Here is a 20,019-nt window from a genome sequence, read left to right as displayed (position 1 = left end):
ATAAACAAGTTAAAAAGTTTAGTGAATAAAAATTATCAATTTTCCCACACAAATAAACAGATTTATTGATTTTGTAAATAGAGTTTTTTAAATGTAAAAAGTTTCCCTGACACCGTTTTTGACTTTAAGCGTTTCAATGACCCAGACCATTTTAAGTTCATAATGAAAAATCAACATGTTCTCAAACATTTTAAGGATTTCATGTTTGTCAACTATGGGAGAGCTGTCTGAGAATTTTTGACATCAAATTATGCCTCTTCACTGTGTTGAAGACAGAAGGTACTTTGAACTTATTCATACTGTCAATGAATATGTTTACCACAGCTTAATATGAGGCAGGTGTTACCTGTGAAGGAGGACAAAATCCGTATAAAATTATACAACATAATACACAAGTTGGCACAAGCAGAGACAGTTGACATCAATACACCTTATCGCTATTTGTTCGCCATTGCTGGAAATCACACAGGTTCCCGTAAAATTTTGACGTCATAAAACAAAATATCTGACGCCACAATGGAAAAGTGATTGTTGTTGACGTCAAAAGTTCAAGCGGCCGGGTCAGCCGGGATTAGCGATAAGGTGTATAATTTGACAGCTAGTGCCCCTTTATTTAAGGAACATGTACACACACCAAAATATACGATCATTCACATTGCGAATAAGTGAACACCTGTTGAAACTAAATCATTGTTGAATTGTGTCTTAATTGATTTAGGTAGTGTACCATGTCAGCACGTTCCTGCATGCGGGGAAAAGTGGCTTTTGACTTTGTAGGCTACGCATACATGTACCTGTATCAGATTTTATAATAAACTGTCATATAATCGGGAATGAAACAAAAAAGATACACAAAAATTATCAGTTATTTCCTGATTTTGTTACGGTTCATCATAACAAACGGACACATATGGCTGTATTTACATGCCAAAAATTACTCTGAGTACAGACTTACCTGTGAAGTTGGAAAAGTTTTAATGCCTGGCATCCACTAGATATAAAGTTACATGCATTTTGTGTTTCAGAAAGATAAAATCTCTTTTGGATTTTGATGGGCATTTTTTTTCCTTCATGCAAAAGGTGTGAAAATTAACTAAGTTGTGGTACAACTATGAGATGCTCCCTCAGGTAAAAAACCGGTTTGTATTGTTTTAATTGTCCTTAATTGACATGGACAAGAGTTATCTTCACAACTATAGGTGAGTTAAAGAGTTTATCTGAGTCAGTGAGTGGACAGTATCAAAGTAATTCAGGTGTTTGTTTATTTTTACACCTTCTGCAGAAAGGAAAAAAAATGCCCATCAAAAACTAAAAAAGATTTTATCTTTCTTAAACACAAAATGAATTTAACTTTTATATATTTAGTGGATGCTAGGCATTAAAACTTTCCAAACAGCACAGGTAAGTCTGTACACAGAGTAGTATTTGGGGTGAAAATACAGCCATATTTGTCCATTTGTTATGATGAACCTTAATCTGGGAACAGTCAATATGTTCCTGTGTGAATTCAGTGTAGAGAATGGTGAATAATGTTTTTTAATTTGTATTTAATGTTTATTAGTTAGAAAAACTTGAAATTAATTGTAAAGCACATTAAAAGAATAAAATTATACTGAATTTGAAAAAAAATATTTGTTACTAAAACTTGAGTGTGAAAGTTATTTTCTAATAAAATTTGAAACAGAAACAAAAGTTTTAAAATATCGAAAATTAAAGTTTGAGTATTATACACAATTTAAGTAATAAGATAAAATTCCTTATGTCTAAAACAAGATGCATCTGATAATTATATATCCATTCAGAACTCCAGATTTATCATTTGCTACTTCTACAACTGTTGCACCTGAAATATGATCATGTATGATAAAATATGAAATTAACTTATGATTCAGTTTTGTTTACATCTCTTTTTTTTTTAAATAATTGTCTATCACGTAATCATGATAATATGTCATTATTTTTAAAACCTACTTAATTGAAGAGACAGTGACATATCCTAGGCCAGTATTTCATACTAAAGGAAATATTTATTATTTTTGTTTTTACAGAAGTCCTACAGAAATTGAAGAGGATGAGGATTCCTGTCCAAGTATTTGGCAACAATGTCCTGATTCTATTCTGCTTCATATATTCTCATTCTTAGAAGCAAAACATTTGACAGCCTCATCACAAACCTGCAAGGTAAAATATGACCATTGGTTCATGATAAGTAAGAGCATTGTATGTACCAATTTTATTCTCATCAACTAATGACATAGTTATAGAGACAATAAGTATATACATTTCAACAATATAATATACAGTGCATGTGTGAAACAATGATATACATTAACATGGATGTATGAGAAGAAACCAATATTGACTCAGCTGTCACATATTTTACTTTTTCTTGTCAGTTTATATTTTGACTAACTAGTGTTGAAATATGAACACCAGCTTTGATGACAAATGATTGTAAAAAATGATTATCCAAATAAAGTTATGAAGTTGTCATACATGTACATTGTAGAAAACATTCATAATTTGTTAACATTTGAACATGTTTTACATGAAAAGATATGAAATAACCAAAATAAAATTATGGGTTGTCTTATACATTATTAAGACATTTTTTTTGGTATAACTCAACAAAACATTAACATAATTTCACAGAAAAGACATAAAAAAAAGGAGATGAGGTATGATTGCCAATTAGACAACTATCTACCAAAGGTCACCATAAGATTTTCTATCATACATTGTAGATAGGTTTTTAAAATATGAAGAAAAAAAAAATTTTACAGGATGTAAATCAAGAGTGCATGGTGTTCAAACTATTGTACTACTTACTTCAAATATTATCAATATCCTTTGTTTATAACCTTTATTGTTCTTGATGCAGAGACAATTACATTGTATTAAAGATAACTTTTGATCAATGGTTTTTGCGTGCAATATAAATTTAGCATGCATTTGCCTGTCTTTCAATCATGTTATATTTAATATCCTTCATACCATATTGTGTCATTAAAACATTTTCTACTTGATATAGGATTGGAATAGAGTTACCAATGATGAAAGTTTATGGAAATATCTGTTAGATGTTAAATGGGGAGTTAAAAATCAAAAGTTGCCCCCCTCAAAAGAAAGCTGGAGGAGTGAATACAAACGTTTGGATTTTCACACACCCATCCATCTGAGTGAGACGTTGACAGACCATGATGACGAAGTACTTCATGTCAGCTTTTCTCATGACGGCAAGTTATTCTGTACCACATCAAAAGATGCTACTATCAAAGTTAGTATTCTCATCAGAGTGCTAGATTTTTTGCTACATTGATTGAAGACATATTGATGGCTTTAGGCTGTTTTCTGTTTTAGTTCAGATTGTTATTTCTTTGACACATTCTCTGTTTCCATTACTGTAAATTCAGAAATTATTGCGTGTATTTATTATTGCCATTTTGTCAGTTTGTACTTAAATGTGATTTTAATTTCTGCGATATTGTAAAAAATCCTATTTAATTCATATAAAATAATTCAAAATCATTTAAAATGTGAGTTTAAATTATTGTGATTATAACATTAATATAAAAAAGAAGATGTGGTATGATTGCCAATGAGACAATTCTCCACAACAGACCAAATGACACAAAAATTAACAACAATAGGTCAAAGCACAGCCTTCAACATGAGCAAAGCCTGTCACATTTTTCGCAATAATATCTGAATTTACAGTATATTTTCTATTGTTTTCCTGTTAATGAAATATGCATATAAAGGTACCACTGAAAGAATATCAGTATAATCATGTTTGAAAAAATGAAATGGTAACACTTTGGTATTTTGAAAAAGCAATTTGCAAAGAGATAAAAAAAAAGTTAAGTTAAAGGAGTCATTAAATGAATACTTACAATTAAGGTGTTTATACAGTACAATCACTACAATGTACCTCAAGATTTGTCAAAACCCTGTTTCACTGTGTTTGTGCTGCAGCAGTGAATATTACTATTAAAGTTAAGACACCAGAAATCTGTATAAACCACTTTTTATCAATTGTTAAAAATTTCATAACTTCTGGACGATCTATTGAAAGATTTATTTTAATATTATTTTATTAGATCCAAATATCCATAATATTTGTAAGGATAATTTTGTTAATGCAGTTATATAACAACCTTGGAGTGCATAGAAATCTATTTCATGGCCTTTTTCTACAATGTTCTACACATTTTGTACATGCAGAGTAAATTGTACAGGAAAAGGGTATTTATGTTGAGCTTTTTTATTTTTGCTTCTTTATAGGTTTGGAATGTCGGTGATCCAACAACTATCAAACACACTAAAAATTTCCGTGATTTGTTGTCGTGGGACTTCACACAGTTTTCCTGTTTTAATCAGATTGACACATTATTGCTTGTTTCCAGTGTAAAAACAACAGATTTTATGGACAGGAGAGGATATGTGGCTATTATTTCTCTTCCACATGGTAGGTAAACATATCTTTTATATTTCGTCTAATTTTAAACTTTTTAACCATATTATGTTTTAAAGTCCTAAGGTGAATTTAAAACATAAATGGCCATGCACATTCGTTTAAGTGTGTTTAATTTCATACTTTTATCTAATCATTACACCAAAATGAAAAGATATAGTACATTTAGACCCTGTATTACTGAAACTGGCTGCATTTCTGACAGTGGAATAAAAAAATTGTTAAATTTTGGATAAACCTATAAATTATCAAACATGAATAAAAGGATATCTTGTCAAAGAAACAGCAGAGATGTTGAAAAATAATAAAATACTGGAGCAAATGTTTGTTGGGCCTAGTAGAAAGTATATTTGTCCAACCTAGATGAATATTTTTCAAGTTATTTACCCTCTTGGCTTTGGCCAAACACAACTTGGAACGAAGTTAAAAAAAATGATGTGGTACGATTGACAATGAGGCAACCCTCCTTTTACAGAACAGAAGATTTAGAAATGAACAACTATAGGTCACCTTACAGCTTTCAACAATGAGCAAAACCCATACTACATAGTAAGCTATAAAAGCCCCCAAAATGAAAAATGCCAAAAACTAACAGCCTGATTTACGTTCAAACAATATGCAATAAAACAAAAATGATTAACAGCAACAAACAATCAACACTGAATTACATATTCCTAACTGTGGACTGGCACATACATTATGTAGGGGAGTGGGGATGTGAACATGTATGCTGACACCAAACTGAGACAGTGGTGTAACAGTACAACATAAGAACAAATATTCTGAAACGAAGCGAAATTTTAAATTATTTATTTTCTTTTAAATTATTATATTTGTAATCTTATATTATTTCAACATTTCCCTATTAGATTTCCGTATTATCCGTGTTGTATCAATGGACCCGTCACAGTTATTTGGATCTTGGTTGGACAATAGCACATTCCTTGGAGGCTGTTTGGAGATCAGTCTAGATAGATTTACTACTACTGTACAGATTGAATCATTTGATGTAAGTCTGCACTACTTGAGTTTGAATAGATGGCTAAATGTCTAGATAGGATGACTTGTTTCCATATAGACTGTTACCATGTGAGTCATGTGAGTTAAAGGGTTCATTTTTCGCCTCATCATCTAAGTCAAATATGACATGTACATAGCAGGTTTCATGTTTATATCTCATTAAGATGTTATCTGTCTGAATATGTATGTAAAATTACTACAAGACGTTAAGCATCCATACATCATTCATTTAAAGTCAATGTGATTTCTTACCAAAATCCTTATATGATCCTTTAAAACCAAAAAATGTTTGTCTGTTTATCAGTAGACAGAACATTGGGATTACTTACCAAATGGTTATATGAATAAAACATCAAAAACTTACCTGTGAACAACTAATTAAAAGTGAAAGCCAGTCTTCACCATTAACCACAAGTTTTATACCCCAGACTACTAAAATTCTATTCAGACTGGTAAGTAATTGCAAAACTCTGTTTGGACACGAAAGAAAAAAGTTGAAATATTGGTGTTCAGACCAGTAGCTGGAAATTTAAAAGATTTTGTTGTAGAAGAGTTCCTTCAAACAAACAAAAACATACAAGCATTCAAATCATGGTTTTATAGATATAAGAAAATGTGGTATGAGTGCCAATGAGACAATTTTCCATCCAAGTCACAATTTGTAAAAGAAAAACCATGCTACATGTTATAGGTCAAAGTATGGTCTTCAACACGGAGCCTTTGCACACACCGAACAGCAAGCAAAAAGGGCACCAAAAAATGACTAGTGTAAAACCATTCTAATATGAAACAAACTAATCTATATAAAAAAGGAAAAACACTTATGAACCACCTCAACAAATAACTACTGAATATCAGGTTGCTGACTTAGGACAGGTGCCAACAATTGCAGCCGGTTTAAAACATTTTAATAGTTACCAACCTTCACCCTTACCTAACAATAGTGTAACATCTCAACATAGAAATACACACTATAAAACATCAATTGTAATGGTTTTAAGTATAATTTCTTGTCTAAAGGTTCCAGATGGTTCTGTGGAGATAAAAGGTGAAGAAAGTGAAAATCTCCCTGAAGTGGAAGAAGGAACAGGGAGAAATCTGTTTACATTTTGTAGTGAAACTGCTAGTTTAATTAAATTTTTGACAGTAGCTCATATTCCTGTTAATGGTGACAAGGGGCCACAACTCTACTGTGATAAATGTGCTAGTCAAGAAAGAGACTCAAATCCAAGAAAAATTCCTAAACGAGACCAAACACTCTTTACTTCAGACATAGAAACTCATTCTGTTCAATCACCAAGTGTTTTAGATGGGAATGAATGGGATAAAAACGAGAGTGCTTCATGTTCATACAGTTCAGGTAGTGCTTTAAAGGAGAACAATTCCCTGTATCATATATCATTGTGTAAAGATTGTCAAAATGGAAATGTTAATCGGAACTTAATTTTTGTAACGGGAGAATTCGCTGTGGCTTTACATCAATTAGGATTTAAGAATGTTTCTCCTGCAGTATTAGATCTACCTATGAGTCCGTCAGATGAATCAGTACAGGAAGGTGAAAGTCACATGGTGGTTAATTTTAGTAACAATGATATAACACTACGGCCTATTAGAATATCAGACAAACCAGACAACTTATTAGATTTATTTGGACATGTGACAGGTCTTACTTTGTCAAATGATCACAGGTATTATTAATTTGGACATTGCATTGTGAAACTTATTGTTTGAGCAATTTCACATTATTCATGTTATTTGGCTTATATCTCGAAAAACAAAAACAGGTCTATATAGAGCATATCTCACACAATAAAAATTATCAGTAGATCCAGGTCTATTTACATGAAATTTTAAGAAAAATGAGCAAGTGTAGAGTTATTGCCCTTGAAATGCAAATCTTTAGCAAATTAGTAAGTTTTTCATGGTTATAGCATTTTTAAAACAAAACTAGAATATAAGGGAGAAGTTTTTTAAAACAGGTAAAAATGACCAGAACCATATGATCTGTTTGGACATTATGACTGAAATGATAAATTGTATTACAATTACAGTCCCTGGACTCGAATTCCAAGAATTCTTATTTTGACAGAATCCTGCACTATCTAAATATGCAATGTTAATAAACATGTATATACATGTACTGAAATGAATTTTTCAAGACATTTGCATGTTCATGTTTAATGCAAAACACAAAATTTCAAAAACTATAACTTTCAAACAGAAACAGAAATTTTCACCCGTTTATTTTAAGCAACGTGTTACTGAATTTATAGGCCATTAACTGCATGTAAAGTACCTGAAATGAAGACACGATGTATTTTAATTTTTATGAAATCATACAGTTACCATGTTAACCAGAGACAATTTTCTTGCCAATACAAGATAAAATTGAGAATGGAAATGGGGAATGTGCCAAAGAGACAACAACCCGACCATACAAAAAAAAACCAGCAGAAGGTCACCAACAGGTCTTCAATGTAGCGAGAAATTCCCGCACCCGGAGGCGTCCTTCAACTGGCCCCTAAACAAATGTATACTAGTTCAGTGATAATGAACGCCATACTAATTTCCAAATTGTACACAAGAAACTAAAATTAAAATAATACAAGACTAACAAAGGCCAGAGGCTCCTGACTTGGGACACACGCAAAAATGCGGCGGGGTTAAACATGTTTGTGAGATCTCAACCCTCCCCCTATACCTCTAGCCAATGTAGAAAAGTAAACGCATAACAATACGCACATTTAAGATTCAGTTCAAGAGAAGTCCGAGTCTGATGTCAGAAGATGTAACCAAAGAAAATAAACAAAATGACAATAATACATAAATAACAACAGACTACTAGCAGTTAACTGACATGCCAGCTCCAGACTTCAATTAAACTGACTGAAAGATTATGATTTCATCATATGAACATCAGGCACAATCCTATGTATATAATAGATAATCTGTTTATTGCTATTTTACCTATGACGACGTCAATTTCATGTCAATTTCGTTAGCAACGCCACATGTCTGCTTAGTTTCTACCGATAATTTTCCATCTCAAGCGAGTAGCATGATATGAAAAATTATCACAAAAAAAGATCAAAGGAAAAATGCACAAAATAGCGATATGTGATAGCGCTGCCAGTAAACAGGTATTTGCAACCATCAAATCACCAATTGATGCATTTAGTTTAATTGAGGTCTGGAGCTGGCATGTCAGTTAACTGCTAGTAGTCTGTTGTTATTTATGTCTTATTGTCATTTTATTTATTTTCTTTTGTTACATCTTCTGACATCGGACTCGGACTTCTCTTGAACTGAATTTTAATGTGTGTATTGTTATGCGCTTACTTTTCTACATTGGCTAGAGGTATAGGGGGAGGGTTGAGATCTCATAACCATGTTTAACCCTGCCGCAATTTTGTGCCTGTCCCAAGTCAGGAGCCTCTGGCTTTTGTAAGTCTTGTATGACTTTTAATTTTAGTTTCTTGTGTATAATTTGGAGTTTAGTATGACGTACATTATCACTGTACTAGTATACATATTTTTTAAGGGGCCAGCTGAAGGACGCCTACAGGTGCGGGAGTTTCTTGCTACATTGAAGACCCATTGGTGGCCTTCAGCTATTGTCTGCTCTATGGTTGGGTTGTTGTCGCTTTCCTTTCTCAATTTTATTCAGAGCTTAAAATAAATTTGTTATCCCCATTCTAATGAAACAGACAAAAAAACAACTTCAAATCAAACAATTAGAATATGTCATATGTCACTGGTCAGCGAATTGATGTGATGAAAATTAGTGACATTATCCAATTAAAATGAGGGTACTATATACATGTATTATGTTGCATTAGAATGTTCAATTTACTTCTTTTGTTGTAGGTATTTGTTCCTGAATTGTAGACCATGGATTGGTAAGGTTGATAGAACTGACCCCTGGGCAACCCCTGACCTGTCACCTTCAATAGAAATCAGAGTTATTGACCTTTGTACACTGCAGGACACTGGCAGACGATATCAAGGTCATAAAGGATTCTCCCCATCAACAATGTGCTGTTTTGTTTTTCTTGACGTTAGTCCAGATTATGTTGGAAGGTAGGTCTTCTTCTTTTAAATGTCTGGTTTCTAAAGCTTGCTTGGACTAGGATTTATTCAGTATCTACATGAACTTATATGTGGTGTTTTTTGAAAGTAGTAACCCAAAAGGTTTAAATATTCTTTCTTTTTTTCTTTTCTTTTTTTTTGGGGGGGGGGGGGGGGTATGTTACTTCAGTGTCTAGCTGGCTGCTTGTTTTTATTTTGATTATTTGTAAAATCTTTGCATTGAATATGATAAAGGAGAGGAGATGCCAAAACAACCAAGAGACGTAGAAGGCAATATTCAGTTCTTCACAAATGTCTAATATCTATCAGTACAATACTTTGTAGGTACATATTTGGATTCTTTTATGCAAGTAGGATATAAATTTTTGATAGATTTAGAGAGTAAGGGGAGACAAATTTGAATTTCAAATGTTTAGTTACTTTATTAGGAGCAAATTGTGATACCACAAAATTATTTACCATTAAAATATAATATTTTTTTATTCAACCACAAAAACTGATACTCATGAAATAAATTGGAGCTAAATTCCAAATGCTTGTAGAGTAAGACTTTAGTTGGCTTGCTTGCTTGTTTGTATAAACGTATAGCTCAAGCATTGTAATTCAGATTGACATCTGCAAACAATATCAATATCGCAAAAATAAAAATCGCATTTTAGCCCAAAATTACAAAATCGCAATAATTTCTGAATTTACAGCATCTAAATTTGAATTAATGTTATCCCAATTATTATTTTACAATATACAAAAAAAGCAAGCAAGCTGCCCAAAGTCTTACTCTACATGCAGTAGGAAATTAGCTTTAATTGATAGTAGTAATTAGAAATTGAACATACTATTTTGTATTTTTCAGTGGAAGTGAGGATGCTAAAGGATACTTATGGGACAAACATTATTGTGTAAATCTTGCTACATTTGAACATTCATTTGGTGTTGTCAATGCTGTAGGCTTTAACCCTGCAAACCAAGAATATCTAGTAACTGTAAGTGATGATTGTACTATCAAAATCTGGAGGTCCAAAGCTTTGATGAAAGACTTTGGGCGAGTCTGAAAAATGGATATAAAGCTTGAAAGATATTGGTCGATTTGAGAAATGAAGTAAAAAGCCCTGTCAGATAAAAAGTGTGCTGAGTCTGATTAAATTAAACAATATTCTAGCTTTAAAGAAAGACCCTGTTTTACTGTTATAGTGCTACAAATCAGTGTAAGAAGTCAGTTTTAAAATGACAAGAAAATTGCAAACATGTGAATGTATAGAAGAGTAACAACAAAACAAGGTCAGCAACAATATCAGCCCTGAGACTAAATGTGACCAAGAAACATACTTGAGTTTGAAAGACCATTGATAATCTGTTTACATGTTTTTAATATAATTTTTTTTTACCCTTAAATACATAATGATGCCATAAAAACAAAAGTAAAATCATGCTGAAAAAATTATTTAAGGTGGTACCTTTGAGATAACTGTGTAAAAATCAGCTAAACTTTTTGATCACGTTGTTTTGTTAAGAAATATTAAGCTTTTCAATGATCAAAATTAGTGTTTGTCAAACTGCTGTATAACCAATGAAATTTTTCTGATAAAGTGGTTGGTTCAAATTATTTGAAATATTTATATTTTCGTCAAAGGGTCAAAGTGAACATTTTGTCAAAATTTTATAAAAAATTAAACGAGCCAAATTGATATTAGTCAAGGTGTTTGGTACCACATTAAATGCTTGTTTTGTATGAAATTGATGGCCTGAATATTGTCACCATTATCCTTAATCTTAAAATACAATCAAGACTTTTGATGAAGGGATCAAAATCTAAAAGATTAAATCTGCTTCATTTTTAATTAAATCCGAAATAACTATACTGTTTCATTTAGAGATAACTTGTTTTTCATTCTTCTAAACCCTCATAAGCAAGTTTTTTTTCTGAACACCTTACAATTGTAGATGTAAAATGACAAGAATTTTTCAAAGAATTTTTCAAAGAATTTTTCTTTGTGCCAGGTTTATACACCTTTTCGCTATTTGTCCGCCATTACTGGATATCACACAGGTTCCCGTAAAATTTTGACGTCATAAAGCAAAATATCTGACGCCACAATGGAAAAGTGATTGTTGTTGACGTCAAAAGTTCAAGCAGCCGGGTCAGCCAGGATTAGCGATAAGGTTTATTCAAATAGGGGGATTCTGAAGTTAGAAACATATTAACAATGCAACTACTTGTACAGACAGTTAGGTTGGTATTAAAGGCTCTTGATTTCTGTGTTGACTTATAAATAACTTTTATTAATATTTGAAAATTATTTTTTGATGATTGTTATGAGATATAAATAGACCATGCATACGTAGGTTACTGTTATTTAAAAGGCAATGTACATGTTTTAATTGTTAAACTTAAAGAATCATGTATGGGAAAACAAATACATTTTGTTTTGTTTGTATTGACAAAGTATATTGTAAAAACTTGTAATGAAAACATACTGCATGTTATATTTAAATTGTTTATATACAAATTAAACTGTGATAATGAAATGTTATTTTGCATTTTAAATGCAATCAATTGTTACATGTAAATTTCAATCCAATCAAAATACAGATCATGTGTCTCTTGGCTTACAAGGATCATACAACACTCTGATGTACTATTAATAAACATTCACAATTTTAGCTTTTGACTAAATGATACACACTTTCAAAAATTTGAATTTCATTGTAATTATTATCAATGCAGAAAGTAGATCACTGTGGTATCAGATCTTTGTTGGCAAATCTTGTACACAGCAGTCTTCATGCTTTAATAACTACAGGCCTATATATTAGGCTTGTAAAATTGCTTTTGAGCTTGTAAAAATCTTTACAGGTTATATTTTTAAGATATTATTAATATATGTCTGTTAAGTCCAATAGTTAAGTTAAGTATAAGATTGATGACTTCTAAGACGCCTTAATTAAAATGTGTTTTTAAAAGTGTACGTATCATTATTATAAAATGATATTTGTCTGAGTTAGTATGGATTATGAATCTACAATTGTACCAAAGTAATAAATGGAATAAATTTAAAAAAAATGAATTGTATTGTATTGTTATCATTATTACAAATTTACCAGAAAACGGTCTTTATAGGAAGGACCATAGACATTCATTTAAAATGTTTATAGGTCACTGAATGTAATAAAAATAACACATAGCTGAGAGGGTGATCGATCAAATTGTTACCCTGAGAAAACATTGTAAACCGTTGCCAAGCCAAGTCTCCATCTGTTGTATGTCATTTGTACTTGACCCGTTTTCATGGTTCAATGACTACTTGAAGGAAAAGTTGATATTTTTTTAGTCTTAATTCCTCTTATTATGAGTAATATATTTAGTATGCACTCATGCCCTTCAGAGGGTTTATATCCGACCTCAACCTCATTTCATGGATCAGTGAACAAGGTTAAGTTTTCATTATCAAGTCCATATATCAGACACTAAAAGTAATAGGTCAACTACATTTGTTTGATGAATGGAATGATTGCAAGATGTACATGTTCAACTGGCTGGTGTCATCTGACCTGGACCTCATTTTCATGGTTTAATAGTTAATGTTAGGTTTTTGTTTTTCTATCTTTTTTTCTAAAACTATATATATATGCATTAGGTCAATTATATTTATTGAACAGAAATATTTTACCATGTACATGTCAGTCTGGCAAGTTTTATTTTAAGGTTCATTGCTCAGTGTTAGCTTTTTGTTGAGCCTGCCACCTTTTGTTGCAGAAAGCTCAACATATAGATAGTGATCTGATGGTGGCGGCAGCTGCGTATACCGGTATATATTACACTGATTAGATCTGGATGCTTCATACTTTGTATATAGATGCCTCATGTAACGAAGTTTCAGTGTCACTTGTCCATGGTCCCTGACCTCATTTTCATGGTTCAGTGACGACTTGGAAAAAAAAGTTGATTTTTCTTATGTTAATTTCTCTCTTATTATGAGTAATAGGATAACTATATTTGGTATGTGCGTACCTTGCAAGGTCCTTATGCCTGTCAGACCTCAACCTCATTTCATGGATCAGTGAACAAGGTTAAGTCCATATCTCAGATACTATAAGCAATAGGTCTAGTAAAATCGGTGTATGAAAGGATTGTAAGGTGTACATGTCAAACTGGCAGGTTTCATCTTACCTTGATCTTATTTTAATGGTTCAGTGGTTATAGTTAAGTTTTTAGTTTTTGTCTGTTTTTCTTTTAACTGTGTGCAATAGATCTATATGTATCATATTTGGTGTATGGAATGATTGTAAGGAGTAAATGTCTAGCTGGCAGGTGTTATCTGACCGTGACCTCATTTTCATGGTTCAGTGGTCAAAGTTTATTTTTCGAGTTTTGGTCTTTTTTTCTAATACTATATTCAATAGGTCAACTATATTTGGTGCATAGAAATATTTGATGATGTGTATGTCATGCAAGTTTTATTTGACCAAGACCTCATTTTTCAGTGGTTTTTTTTGCTCAGTGTTAAGTTTTGTGTTTTGGTCTGTTTTTCTTATACTATAAGCAATCGGTCAAAGATATGTGTTGTATGGAAGAATTGTAAGCTGTACATGTCTGCCTGGCATGGTTCTTCAGACCTTGACCTTATATTCATGGTTCATTGGTCGAAGTTTAGGTTTAATGGTTAAGTCTAGATGTTTCTTAGAAACTATAAGCAATAGGTCAACTATATTTAGTGTATTGAATGATTGTGAGGTGTACATGTATTTCTTGTTTGGTTTATATGACCATGACCTGATGATATGCAAGCGGGGGCATCACATGTGTCCTATGGATACATCCCCCCTTTATTTTCTCAATACCATGTGTCATGCAGAAGAAGCAGCAAATGCCAATTTTAAAGTCTAAGGTTTACTTTATTAATCATTGTTCATTGGAACATACTTGCTAGAACATATTTCTCCTACATATTCTACAATATATGTCGCAATCTTTACAAACATTTGATGATTTTCTAGCTGATAGTCTCTGTAACACTTATGTTTCATCTAACAATGTTTATTTTAAACAAATAACAGTTTATTATTACATAAATGATAATAACAGTGCAATACATTAATTGTCAACAATATCGGGATTGGTAACTAATAAATATTTAATCAAACTATATTTAATAACAAACAATCAAAATGTTTTATAAGAAATAAGAATATAAAAATTGTTAGCACCGAATGATTTCAGCAAGCTGCATATGAAAAGTGTCATTATGATTTCAATTGATAAAAAATATGTATTTTTACTATACATGTATGAAAGAGTCATAGAAATATATGTTTTTTTAATATTATCTAGACTGGTTTATGAAATTGCAACAATGAATAGAATTCTAAAGAATATGGGGAGGGACAATGGATTTTGAAATACATTCCAATTACTCTAGGAATAAAAATCATTTCACTAAACAGAGGGACTCACTCAGAGGAGTATGTGACTTTCTTAACTTCAGTGATTGTCATTTGTTGCTGTGTTATAATGTAAGTTTATGATAATAAAGAAGTTTGGGCAATGAAAACAATATGACATGTACTCCTATAGAACTGGACACATGAAATATATACAAGATATACACGACATATAGTTATAATTAATGGTGCTATTTATGAAAATTAAAACTAGAGGCTCTAAAGAGCCTGTGTCGCTCACCTTGGTCTATGTGAATATTAAACAAAGGACGCAGATGGATTCATGACAAAATTGTGTTTTGGTGATGGTGATGTGTTTGTAAATCTTACTTTACTGAACATTCTTGCTGCTTACAATTATCTCTATCTATAATGAACTTGGCCCAGTAGTTTCAGAGGAGAAGATTTTTGTAAAAGATGACTAAGATTTACGAAAAATGGTTCAAAATTGACTATAAAGGGCAATAACTCCTAAAGGGGTCAACTGACCATTTCAGTCATGTTCACTTATTTGTAAATCTTACTTTGCTGAACATTATTGCTGTTTACAGTTTATCTCTATCTATAATAATATTCAAGATAATAACCAAAAACAGCAAAATTTCCTTAAAATTACCAATTCAGGGGCAGCAACCCAACAACAGGTTGTCCGATTCATCTGTAAATTTCAGGGCAGATAGATCTTGACCTGATAATCAATTTTACCCCATGTCAGATTTGCTCTAAATGCTTTGGTTTTTGAGTTATAAGCCAAAAACTGCATTTTACCCCTATGTTCTATTTTTAGCTGTGGCGGCCATCTTGGTTGGTTGACCGGGTCACGCCACACATTTTTTAAACTAGATACCCAAATTGTGATTGTGGCCAAGTTTGGTTTAATTTGGCCCAGTATTTTCAGAGGAGAAGATTTTTGTAAAAGATTACTAAGATTTACGAAAAATGGTTAAAAATTGACTATAAAGGGCAATAACTCCTAAAGGGGTCAACTGACCATTTCGGTCATGTTGACTTATTTGTAAATCTTACTTTGCTGAACATTATTACTGTTTACAGTTTATCTCTATCTATAATAATATTCAAGATAATAACCAAAAACAGCAAAATTTCCTTAAAATTACTAATTCAGGGGCAGCAACCCAACAACGGGTTGTCCGATTCATGTGAAAATTGCAGGGCAGATAGATCTTGACCTGATAAACAATTTTACCCTGCGTCAGATTTGCTCTAAATGCTTTGGTTTTTGAGTTATAAGCCAAAAACTGCATTTTACCCCTATGTTCTATTTTTAGCCATGGCGGCCATCTTGGTTGGTTGGCCGGGTCACGCCACACATTTTTTAAACTAGATACCCCAATGATGATTGTGGCCAAGTTTGGTTCAATTGGGCCCAGTAGTTTCAGAGGAGAAGATTTTTGTAAAAGTTAACGACGACGGACGACGACGACGGACGACGACGGACGCCAAGTGATGGGAAAAGCTCACTTGGCCCTTCGGGCCAGGTGAGCTAAAAATGAATGCTATAAAAAAAGCTATGTGAACAGATGAACATACAAAAATGTAGCTATAAATAAATAAAAAGCTCACAATCTAATTGCTTTTAATTTACAGCATGGATTTCAAGTGATTATAAATAATTACAACAATAATATAGATTTTAATTCCGTAGTTTTGGTATTTTATCTAAATTTACTAAATATAATGTGCAATCAAACTTCTTAAACTATATAAATCTTGATTAAAAAATATTGGTATGATTACTTTGAAATGAGACAACTATCCATTATAAATACAAAGGAAAAAGATGTGATTAATAACAGGTCAATTTCAGGCCTTCAATATTGAACAAGACAAATAGCAAAGCTCTAATTATGTAGTGGAAGTTGGATGTCGAAAAAAATTTACGCAAAAAAACATTCATTTTTGCTGAGAGTGACAAAAAAAGAAAGAAAAAGAAGCTTTTCTGTAGGATGTATAAAGTGTAGAGGTTAGTCAGTGTACTCTTTCATTTGACAGTTGGAGAGAGTCAATTGTCCCCCTTGTACCCCAACCAAATCTCACCAAGCTTCAATGTCAGCCACATCTTTGCAATCGGAAACCCGAAAAAGAACAAAAGAATCGAAGTTCTTTGTTAGAGAAGGCGAGAAATGTTTACTGTAATGTTTACTATAGTGACAAAAATTAAAAAGTTAATAGAAACAAACAAAATTACAATTTTCTTCTCAATTACTAAGTGTTTTATTCTAAGAACACTATTTGCATAAGTTTTCAATTTATTTAGTACATACCGGTAGTTAACCAGAACAATTAGATATCAAGATGACGAAATTGTTATCTTTCAAGTTGGATGTAGAAAATGCATAACCTCAGATTTAAAAAAATAAAATACCACGGACGGAAAACATATCAATCTATTAGTTCAATAATTTTCGTGTCTGCCCTTCCATTTTGTGATTCAAGAAAAAATCCAAAAAATGGGTAACAATTGTATCGAAAAGATAAAATCGAGTGCACCTTTTTATGTTAGGGCGTGTTTGAGTTGAATATTTTGTCTTGATATCATACAAAGCAAGAATATTTCATACATCATCTCACTTCAGATTCTATCATTTTTATATATCAAAGCTACAGGTTGACTTTATAACATAAAAAAAATCACAGTACTAAAAGATGAAATATATGGGTCAAGTGAAATACCTATCTAATGAATCACAAAAACAGAGGTGTGTTCGAATAGCTATTTTTTTCCTGAAAGTACTTGACGACAGTCTTTCAAGTTGGTTGATGAAAATGATCTTCGAAAAATTATAATTTTTTGTGTGTGATAACTAGGGTTTATAATCTTCAACCACTAAAAAAATCTAGTCTGTGGATAAATTTATCGGTTTCCAAGAGCAAAATTGGTAGCGTGTCATCCCTACAATGGCTTCCATTTCTACCATTGTGAAAATGAACTGGCGTAATGGGGAGATAATTTTGACGAAGTAGAATCCTGACTGTTTGTAACTAGTCAGAACAATTTTTGATGATATAGTGAAGGTTTTCCCCACTCAAAAATTCTACATGATAGTTTCTATCAACACTTTCTGCAGTGAATGTTAATAAGATCTAGGTCTAATAAACAAATTAAAAAAAAAAGGGATTTCAAATTGCTACCTTTTTACCCCATTTTTCAAAAAGAGGAGACCCTTAACACACTACATTTCTGCTAGGCCTCAAAAATTTCTAATCTCAAGTTTTATTTTTGAAAAGAGAATAACTTAAAAACATATACTTTTTTGCATGACCTTAAAATTTTCCAATGTCTTTAATTTCAGTTTCTTGTGATACATCTTTAGAATTCCTTTTCATCGACCAATAGTTTTGAATTCTTTTGATGTCGGTGCTGTTATATGGTTCCCAGGAAATGACTTCTCCCTTTTTGCTGTCACCAATTTTACTTAATGATATCACAGAACTTCCGGTAGATAACAATACCTCAACATCATTTCCCATGTGAGCTGAAGGCGTCACTTTTAAAACTGTGATCACCTCACCATACTGATATGAGTTTCTCTGACCTATATTTACAATTAAGATATCACCATAGTTACGACCAACCCACAAAGTGTCACCAACGTTTACAATAGAGCATACTTTTATGGACTCTTCTTTCTGACTACCACCAGACACAGAAGACGATACTCTAATCTTAGGTCTGACATCAGTCTTTGGCAAACTACTACAGCTTGATGATCGAGACCCTGGTCTTGGACTTCGTGGTGGGATGATAGGTGGTTTACGATGTGGTCGCAGTGGCACTGGTGGAGGTGTTTCACCCAGTTTAACAGGGGCAGTTTTGATTGTTGGCGTTCTTTTTGGTACTGGTGGTGGTTCACTTTTGTCTGCTTTATCGTCAGATACAATCCATGTGCACTCATTAAGGTCACTATCATTTTCAAAGTCTCCTGATTCCATGACTTGATCACTATTATCTTCATCCTGAACATCATTAAAGTTTGCATTTATATTGAAGTAGCCTGCATTAGGTCTCTTACTTCCACAAATATCTACTGACTTTAATACTGATGATACCATATCTATAGACTCAGAACTACCTGACAAGCTTATGCCAGATATATATTCAGAAACTACAAATCCAGTAGGTGAATAATCGTCCATTACCAAAATGTATGTTGGTAATCTTAAGTCTACGTCAAATTCAATTACAATAGCACTATCGTTTATTAAGCACCATACTCTATCATCATAATAGACAAGTGATTTAACCATTCTGGTCGTATGTAATTCTGTATTTTTAACCAGTCTTTGGACAGGCACATGGTCCTCCACCATACAAGTGGAATTACTAACAACACATATACTGCCACCACAACCAATCCATATTTCATTTCTGGACTGTCCACTTGGTGGAATGTTAGCCATACATGTAGCTGGAGAATTACCGATTGTCAATGTTTTTGTTGTTCTCCATCCACACAGAGCCTCACTTGTGTGTGTTTGTCCACGAAGATTTCGTATTGTAACAGTCTTATTAACTGGTTCAAATACCATTACTTTTCCTGTATCAAGGGTCACATATACTTTTCTGTCCTCCTGAAAAATATTTAATAATGTTTATATACACTTCTAAAAGCTACTACAGACTTCAAGAGTATCCTTAACTACTGTTTTTTGCTTGTATTTTTATTATGGAATTATTCAATCTGATTAATTAACCACTGTCCCTAATTGTAGACCAAAGTGAAAATAATGTTTCAATATCCACATAAATCCAATTATTTCTTTTATTTGTTTTTGATCACATTGTTTTTATTTGCCTTTGTTTGGTATCCTTAATATTGTGTATGCTTGCTTTGATTTGTATGATGATGAAAATGTTTGTATTATAAAAGCAGACAACTTCATAAGTTGGTAAAAATTGTGTCTGGTTTTACATTGCCTCTCTGAGTAATGACATAGTAAACTAAAATATTACATCATACATTCAACTTCAATTG

The 20,019-nt window shown here is 32.2% G+C and overlaps 2 protein-coding genes across 15 annotated transcripts in view; one reads left to right on the top strand and one right to left on the bottom strand.

Moving 5' to 3' along the window:
• The first annotated feature begins 150 nt into the window (after positions 1-150).
• LOC139518743 (F-box/WD repeat-containing protein 5-like) lies at positions 151-12,648 on the top strand. Its single transcript, XM_071310297.1, has 8 exons — positions 151-279; positions 2,049-2,181; positions 3,032-3,277; positions 4,285-4,468; positions 5,344-5,483; positions 6,515-7,182; positions 9,362-9,574; positions 10,437-12,648. The coding sequence occupies exons 1-8, from the start codon at positions 251-253 to the stop codon at positions 10,633-10,635; spliced, it is 1,812 nt and encodes a 603-aa protein (XP_071166398.1). The 5' UTR covers positions 151-250; the 3' UTR covers positions 10,636-12,648.
• Positions 12,649-16,939: 4,291 nt separating this feature from the next.
• Positions 16,940-20,019, bottom strand: part of LOC139518741 (leucine-rich repeat serine/threonine-protein kinase 1-like) — a 59,283-nt gene continuing 56,203 nt past the window's right edge. For all 14 annotated transcript variants that reach the window (XM_071310292.1, XM_071310287.1, XM_071310290.1 and 11 more), the window contains one exon: positions 16,940-19,615. In XM_071310292.1, coding sequence (XP_071166393.1) covers positions 18,308-19,615 — 1,308 coding nt within the window. In that variant the 3' untranslated portion in view covers positions 16,940-18,307. The remainder of the gene's footprint in view (positions 19,616-20,019) is intronic.

Source organism: Mytilus edulis, chromosome 4, assembly GCF_963676685.1.
Source record: "Mytilus edulis chromosome 4, xbMytEdul2.2, whole genome shotgun sequence".
Classification (NCBI taxonomy): Eukaryota; Metazoa; Mollusca; class Bivalvia; order Mytilida; family Mytilidae; genus Mytilus; species Mytilus edulis.
The sequence above is the reverse complement of the archived record's forward strand: the minus strand, read 5'-3'. Positions and strand labels throughout refer to the sequence as shown.